Here is an 8,792-nt window from a genome sequence, read left to right as displayed (position 1 = left end):
AAGATCCCAAATTTCATAAAGGATAGTGATTTTGAATGAGCTACTGCACAGGACTCCAGGCTATTGTATACCATTAATGAAACTATGATCAGCATTACACCAAAATTATTATTGTTAAGATACAGTTCCCCATTGTATCTCCCTGTACATGGGGTCTTTTACTTTTGATTGCGGCATAATAAGTTAGTTCTTTAAAATGGCTTCTGTAATATAATCAGATATTTGACAATGTAAAATTTGGTCTTTTTTATTGCAATATTAATAAATTTAGGTTATTACTGGTTTAATCATTTGATGCAGCTTTTAATAAGTATGGCATACTTTTTAGCCATATAGAATAATTAAAGTTTTACACTTTATTTTGAATGTTGAAAAATAATTACATTTACCATTTACAGAATTACACAACGTATATTGTTGACTGTTGACATTGCATATCACCTTTAGTAGGCTTTGTACACAAATCAAATTATACAGCAGTTTGTAAAAGAAAACAGTAACAGAATCACACGTTTGCATTTTCTCATTTTAAATTTCCCTTTGGAGCAATATTTTCCTTTCTTGCCTCTTTAACAAGTGTATTATTAAAAAGGTAGTTTATTCATGTAATTCCACAGGTGAGTGTGAAAACAGGAAATAAATTCCAGGAACAATAGTCATTCTTTTCATCCAAGGCTGCAGCCAATATTGTTGAGAATCTGAACTTATTAGAAATGATTTTGGGATAGGTTGACAGCCTTAACCACAAACGCTGAATCTTGGTCATTTACAAAATCAGTAGTGATTAACATGAAGAAATGCTTTCCAGTATTATTTACTATTTTATTATTATAAAGAATTTGCTATCCACTGTGATCAAAGAAGGCACTCGTTTATTCCCAAGATAGGTGCTGGGAAACTTCCAAGTAGTGGAAGTTGAATTTTTCCAGCAAGGTCACTTTCAGACTGTGATCCAGTACCAGAAAGCATGCAGATCTTTATTTCCTATGGAGCTGCTTCCCTGTAGGTACTGTCTCTACTTTCTGCCTGCATGTCTCAGAGGGGAAGGGAAATAAAACCTGCCATTGATTTTCAGGTGACCAATTCCACTGGGCAGCAGATAGTGGTGTGTCGGTAAGTTGCTCGTGATGAGCAGCTCACCCAGAGAGGGTTGAAAATCAGAGACTAGCTGGTGTAGGTAAATTGCAGGCGGAAGGTTGGGCATTTCACTTTTGTGTGGCCAGGAGCGCTAATGCTCCACCTGACCAACAAAAATCAATTTTAAACCTTAGACTAACCTTTTAAGTGGTCTTCAGTATCCTTGAAAATTGCACCAGGGTCCTAGTGACCTTTACATAGGCCAATAAGACTCCTGCCTGTTTCTGGAGACAAGGGTTTCAAGGCCGCCACCTAAACAGCATTAGCCAAAGAAGCCATAGAAACAGAGCAGTAAGTGTTGCACTACAATTTATCATGTTATCAGCCAGTTCCCACCAGACGAAGTGGAAAATCAGTCTAGTGTCTTTGCAGGAAAATGTGTTCAATTTACTTCAATGGCAGAATACTTTGGAAGTATTTCCTCCTCCCTTTAACTTATCCCTGTAAGTTACAAGTTGAACCAGAAGGGGTAATAGTTATTCCCATATGATTGTCCTGTTATAAGTGATTGACAATGCTACTGATTATAGCGAGCAATCAAGGCATACTTCTCATTTTCCTTCCACTTATGACTGGTAGAAAATTAGTTCAGGCTGCAATTTGAACATCTATTTGTAAATTGTAAGCCTGTGCCTTCAAAACATGAAGATTCCAATGCAAAAAAAATCATCAGTGTCTTTCACAAAAAAACGTACTACAGCAGGATCTTGTTAATGCCCACCATGTGTTTTCAGTACAGACTTTGATGTTTTCGATAACGCTACCATTTAATATTCAGGGCAGTATTCATTTTCTCCACAGCATGGTATTGTGTGTGCAGCATTTTCAAAGTTTTGCTGCTATCAGTACTTCCAAACCACTGTTCATAGAGTTTCTTAATGGACTCATTTGCTTCTGGTGCCTGGACCTTCACACTTGCATACAGTTCCTCAACTTGCTGCAACAAATCCTTACTGGATTCGGATCCCTCTGTTCGTATTTGGCCACCACCATTGAGACAACCTGCAGGCAGCAACGGATCTGATTAATTAGTAATTGGTTTTCAGGAGAAATTAATACATTAAAAAAGCTCCAAAATATATTTTAAGGAAGCAGAACTACACCCTTGGGCATTTTGTTTTAATCTTTAAATTGATTTTTAGATAACTGCATTCAAGTTTAAATCTCAATTGTTGTATAGCTGTATCTGGTCTAAGAGGCCAATTAAATACCTCGTACCTTCAACTGAAAAGGGTATTGCTGATAGGAATCTGCTGCAAGTGTTAATTTATATTGTTGTTGTTATTCATTTCCCCTTTCTATCTTTCTCACCCCATAGAAATTGGTTCTTCCTCTACTACAGGGAAAGGAGCTAGCTGTTTGGTGAGTATTTGGTAAGTGGGTAAGTTCTATTCTATCCTTAAGGTTTAAAATAGTACATAATTTGGTGGTAAAGTTAATAAAATATATAAGAAAGCAACATAAATAAGTGACTAACATAATTAAGTAATTATTTAAAACATATTAAGGATGGTAGGACAGGTGATTTGTAAAGGCTGCAGCATGTGGGAGCTCCTGGATAACATTGTGATCCAGGGCAAATACGTCTGCAGTCAATGTTTGCGGCCTGAGGGACTTTGGCTCAGAGTCATTGAGCTGGAGGCTGAGCTGCAGGCTCTGCCAAACATTAGGGAGGGGAAAGCTACCTGGATGCTTTATACCAGGAGGCAGTGACACCACTTAGGATAGAGTCTTCTGATTTGGCCAGTGGCCAGGGACAGGAGGGTGTGACTTTGAGTAAGCTAGGTAAGGGGACCCAGAGGGCAGGAGTGAGCGCCTCCACAATTGTCCAGTAGGTTTGAGGTTCTCTCAGCTTGTTTGGATGAGTGGGGGCTGTAGGGTGGATGAGCAAACTGACCATGGCACTGTGGTACAGGATGCCACCCAATTGCAGTGAGCAAAAAGGAATGTAGTGGTAGTAGGGGACAGTACAATAAGGGGGATTGACACTGTCCTCTGTAGCAAAGAGCAAGAGTCCAGACAGCTTTATTGTCTACCCAGTGCCAGGGTTTGGGATATCTGCTCAGGGCTGGAGGGGAGCTTGCAGTGGGAGGGGGAGGATCCAGTGGTCTTGGTCCATGTAGATACCAACAACATAGGCAGGATGAGAAAGGAGGCTCTGCATAGTCAGTATGATGAGCTAGGCACCAAATTAAGAAGCAGAACCTCAAAGGTAATAATTTCTGGATTATTATCGGAGCCACGTGCAAATTAGCATAGGATTAGAGAAATGAATGCGTGGCTCAAAGACTGGCGTGGGAGAAGTGGGTTCTGGTTCATGGGACATTGGCCCCAGTATCGGGAAAACGGGATCTGTACCATTGGGATGGCCTACACCTGAACCGTGCTGGGGCTGGTGTCTTTGCGAGTACCCAATTAGGGAAGCAGAGAGAGTTTTAAATTGAATAGTGGGGGCAAAGGATCAAATTTGGGAAGATGTGGTAAATCAAAGATTACAGACAAGGCAAGAGACAAGTATTAATATGGGAAATGATAAACAGGCTGTGTCAGGAAGGGACAAAGTACAAATCTAAGAGTAAATCCGCAGATAAGGCTAGATGCTACAAAAATAATAAAAAGACAAAATCAATGGCTCTGTATCTAAACGCATGGCATTCGAAACAAAACAGATGAACTGATAGTGCAAATAGAAATAAATAAGTACAACCTGATGGCCACTACAGAGAAATGGCTACAGGATGACATAGATTGAGATCTGAATATTGAAGGGTACGTGACATTTAGAAAGGACAGGAAGTTAGGAAAAGGTGGAGGGGCGGTTCTGTTAATTAATGGTGGTATTAGAACATTAGAGTGAGATGACTTAAGAAAACCAGGATGTAGAAGCAGTTTGGGTTGAGATGAGGACTGATAAAGGCAAGAAGTCACTTGTGGGAGTGGTGTACAGGCCCCTAAATGTAATTACACAGTATGACAGAGTATAAGAGAAGAGATAATGGGAGCTTGCCAGAGGGGTACAGCAATAATCATGGGGGATTTTAATCTATACATAGTCTAGAAAAAATCAGATGGGCAAAGGTTGCATAGATGAGGAGTTCATAGAATGTTTTCCGGATAGTTTCTTAGAACAGCACATTTTGGAGCCAACCAGAGAGCAGGCTATATTGGACCTGCTACTGAGCAACAAGATAGGATTAATTGATAACCTCATAGTGAAGGCACCCCTAAGTAGCAGCGATCATAATATGCTTGAATTATACATTAATTTGGAGGGAGAAACAAGTGCGTCCAAGATTAGTATTTTAAACTTATATAAGGGCAATTATGAGGACATGAAAGCAGAGCTAGCTAAAGTGAACTGGGAAATGAGGTTAAGGGATATGTCAATAGAAGTTCAGCGGCAGATATTTAGAGATACTTCAGAATACACATGATATATACATTCCGATGAGAAAGAAAAATCTCAAGGGGAGGGTCTAACATCCGCGGTTAACTAAAAAGTTAAAGACAGTATCAAATTTAAAGAAAAAGCATATAATTACACAAAGACAAGTGGCAGATCAGAAGATTGGAAAGAATATAAAGAACAGCAAAGAATGACGAAAAGATTAATAAGGAGGGAAAATTAGAGAATGAGAGAAAGCTAGCTAGTAATAAAAGAGTTTCAATAGTATATGGTAAGCGTTTCTATGGATATTTAAATAAGAAAAGAATTAACAAAGTGAGCGTTGGTCCTATAGGGCGTGTCTGGGGAATTGATAATGGAAAGTATGGAGATGACGGATGAATTACACAGGTATTTTGCTTCAGTCTTCACTTTAGAGGACACAAGTAACAGCCTGGAAATAGCGGTAAATCAGGAAATGGAAAGGAGGAAGGAACTCAGGAAAATTACAATCACCAGAGAAGTAGTATTGAGCAAATTATTGAGGCTGCGGGCTGAAAATTCCCCAGGGTCTGGATGGACTTTACCCTAAAGTCTTGAAAGAAGTGGTTAGTGAGATAGTTGATGCACTGGTTTTAGTTTTCCAAAATTCCCTAGATTTGGGGAAAGATCCATTAGTTTGGAAAATAGCAAATGTAACTGCTTTATTCAAAAAGAGAGGGAGATGGAAAGCAGGAAACTACAGGCCAGTTGGCCTATCATAGGGAAAATGTTAGAAGCTATTAAAGATGTTATAGCAGGGCACTTAGAAAAATTCAAGGGAATCAGGCAGAGTCAACATGGTTTTGTAAAAGGGATATCGTGTTTAACCAATTTATTGGAATTCTTTGAAGGAGTCACATGTGCTGTTGATAAAGGGGAACCGGCGGGTGTACTGTACTTAGATTTCCAGAAGGCATTTGATAAAGTGCCACATGAAAGGTTACTGCAGAAAATAAAAGCTCATGATGTAGGGACTAACATATTGGCATGGATAGAAGATTAGCTAGCCAACAGAGCAGAGTTGGCATAAATGGGTCTTTTTCTGGTTGGCAGGATGTGATGAGTGGTGTGCCACAGGGATCAGTGCTGGGGCCTCAACTTTTTATAATTTATATAAATGGCTCGGATGAAAGGACCGAAGGAATGGTTGCTAAATTTGCTGATGATACAGATAGGTAGGAAAGTAAATTGTGAAGAGGACGTAAGGGGGTTACAAAGTGACATAGATAGGTTAAGTGAGTGGGAAAAGGTCTGGCAAATGGAGAGCACAGAGGCGAGAGAGACCATTAAAAAGTGTGAGAGGGAAAAGAGTGTGGAGAGCAGCTGATTGGTGAATCGGATTGGTGAGTATTTCTAGGCTTTAAAGTAAAAGTAAGGTCTTTAGTTTGTGTTTAGGTCTTTAGTCTTTTTTTTCTTTTTTCTTAAAAGTAGCTTGTTAAGTATAGGGTTGATATTGTAAATTTTTTTTACACCAGTAAAGTGTAAAGAGCGAGAGATTCTTCAAGTGTAAATAGCAGGGATACTAGAGTAACTAATTAATAAATTTTTTAAACTACAATAGCAAGACGGTTGACGTGTTGCTGCTGCTGGACACCAAGGTGATCCAGAGCGAACACATCTGCAATAAGTGTTTGCAGTTCGAGGAACTTGGGATCCGAGTTAAGGAGCTGGAGTACAAGCAGCAGACATTGTGCCACATTAGAGAGGGGGAAAGTTACCTGGACACTTTGCTCCAGGAGGCGGTCACACCCCTCAGATTAGGTCATTCAAATGTGGTCTGTGATCAGGGACTGCAGGCGAAGCAGGTTTGGGGACCCAGGGGTAGCGTTCGAGGAGCCTCGGCCCCTGCAACTGTCCAACAGTTACGAGGTTCTTGCAAGCTGTGTGGATGAGAGCCGGGACTGCAGGGAGGATGAGCGAACTGACCACGGCACCGTGATACAGGGAGCCATTCAAGTCGGGGGGAGGAAATAGGAATGTAGTAGTGGTAGGGGACAGTATAATTAGGGTGATAGATACTGTTCTCTGCAGCTGTGAGCGTGAGTCCTGAAGGCTGTGTTGCCTGCCCAGTGCCAGGTTTAAGGACATCTCCTCAGGGCTGGAGAGGAACTTGGAGTGGCAGGGAAGGGATCCAGTTGTCATCTATGTTGCTGCCAACGACATTGATAGGGCTAGAAAGGAGGGGCTGCTGAAAGAATTTGAAAAATTAGGAGCTAAATTAAAAAGCAGAACCTCCAAGGTAATAATCTCAGGATTACTACCTGAGCCACGGGCAAACTGGCATAGGGTAAATAAAGTCAAGGAGTTAAATGTGTGGCTCAAAGATTGGTGTGGGAGGAATGGGTTTCAGTTCATGGGGCACTGGCACCAGTACTGGGGTAGAAGGGCGCTGTTCTGGTGGGACAGGCTTCACTTGAACCGTGCTGGGACCAGTGTCCTGGCGAATCGAATAGCTAGGGCTGTAGAGAGGGCTTTAAACTAAATAGAGGGAGGAGGGTTCTGGAAAGGGGATATGTTGGCTTACAAAGCAAAAGGATACGGCAGCATTGCAGGGCAGCTATTTAGGTAATGATGCCCAAAAGTGTGACAGGAATGGACAGAGTGTACAAACATAAAAAAAAAACAGCAAATAGGGTCAAAGGAGGAAAAAATGGTAAAAAGGCAAAATTAACGGTCCTTTATTTACACAGGCGTAATATTTGGAACAAAATAGAGGTTAATGGGTATGATCTTATAGCCATTACGAAGACGTGGCTACAAGGAGATCAAAGCTGGGAACTAAATATTCAGGGTTATGTGACTTTTCGAAAGGACAGATAGAAAGGAAAGGGTGGTGGGATAGTTTTACTAGTACGAGATGGAATAAGTACGATAGCAAAAAATGATCTTAGATCGGAAGATGTAGAATCCATATGGGTGGAGGTAAGAAATAACAAGGGGAAGAAGGCACTGGTGGGAGTAGTCTCTAGGCCCCCTAACAGTAGCTATACTGTAGGACAGAGAATAAATCAGGAGATGATGAGGGCATGTAAAAAAGGCAGCACATTAATCATGGGTGATTTTAATCTTCATATAGATTGGGAAAATCAAATTAGCAGAGGTAGCCACGATCAAGAATTCAAAGTGTATTCGGGACGGTTTCCTAGAACAATGTTGTGGATCCAACCAGGGTTCAGGTTATTTTGGATCTGGTAATGTGTAATGAGGCAGGTTTAATAAATGATCTGAGTAAAGGATCCCCTAGGAAACAGTGGCCATAACATGGTTGAATTTAGCATTCAGTTTGAATGTGAGAAACTTGGGTCGGAAAGGACTAAATAAGGGTAATTACAAAGGAATGAGGGCAGAGTGGCTGGAGTGGAGTGGGAAAGGAGTTTAGCAGAAAAGACGATTGATGAACAATGGTAGACGTTTAAGAAAATAGCTCATGACTCACAACAAAGATATATCCCAGTGACAAAGGAGGGTTCTAGGGAGGGGAAAAACCAACCATAGTTAACCAAGGAAGTTAAGGATAGTATCAAATTGAAAGAAAAAATATACAATGTGGCAAAGATTAGTGGTAAGCCAGAGGATTGGAAAAGTTTTAAAAACCAACGAAAGATGACCAAAAAATAATAAAGGGGGATAAAATAAACTTTGAGGGTAAGCTGGAAAGTAATATAAAAACGGACAACAAGAGCATCTTTAAATATATAAAAAGGGAGAGAGGCCAAAGTGAACATAGGTCCATTAGAGACCAAGGCTGGGAAAATAATAATGGGGAACCAGGAAGTGGCAGAGGAGTTGAATAAATACTTTGCATCAGTCTTCACAGTAGAAGACACTAATAGCATTCCAAAAATACCAAATAATCAAGGGGCAAAAGGTGGGGTGGCGGAGGAAATCAATACAATAACTATCACTAGAGAAAAAGTACTAGGGAAACTAATAGGGCTTAAGGCTGATAAGTCCCCTGGACCTGATGGGCGGATGCACTAGTAGTAATCTTCAAAGAATCCTTAGATTTTGGAAAAGTCCCAGAGGATTGGAAAACTGCAAATGTAATACCCTTCTTCAAAAAGGAAGACAAAAAAATAGGTAAGTGTAGGCTAGTTAGCTTAGCATCCATCATTGGGAAAATGTTAGAGTCTATTAAAAAGGATGTAATAGCAAAGCATTCAGAAATGCATAATATAATCAAGCAGAGTCAGCATGGCTTCATGAAGGGGAAATCATGCCTGACAAA

The 8,792-nt window shown here is 40.4% G+C and overlaps 1 protein-coding gene across 3 annotated transcripts in view; it reads right to left on the bottom strand.

The window, feature by feature from the left end:
• Positions 1–341: 341 nt before the first annotated feature.
• The window catches only part of narfl (nuclear prelamin A recognition factor-like), a 35,445-nt gene continuing 26,994 nt past the window's right edge, over positions 342–8,792 (bottom strand). For all 3 annotated transcript variants that reach the window (XM_078558652.1, XM_078558653.1, XM_078558654.1), the window contains exon 11: positions 342–2,139. In XM_078558652.1, coding sequence (XP_078414778.1) covers positions 1,898–2,139 — 242 coding nt within the window. In that variant the 3' untranslated portion in view covers positions 342–1,897. The remainder of the gene's footprint in view (positions 2,140–8,792) is intronic.

This window comes from Cetorhinus maximus, chromosome 15 (assembly GCF_964194155.1).
Source record: "Cetorhinus maximus chromosome 15, sCetMax3.hap1.1, whole genome shotgun sequence".
NCBI classification, from domain to species: Eukaryota; Metazoa; Chordata; class Chondrichthyes; order Lamniformes; family Cetorhinidae; genus Cetorhinus; species Cetorhinus maximus.
The sequence above is the reverse complement of the archived record's forward strand: the minus strand, read 5'-3'. Positions and strand labels throughout refer to the sequence as shown.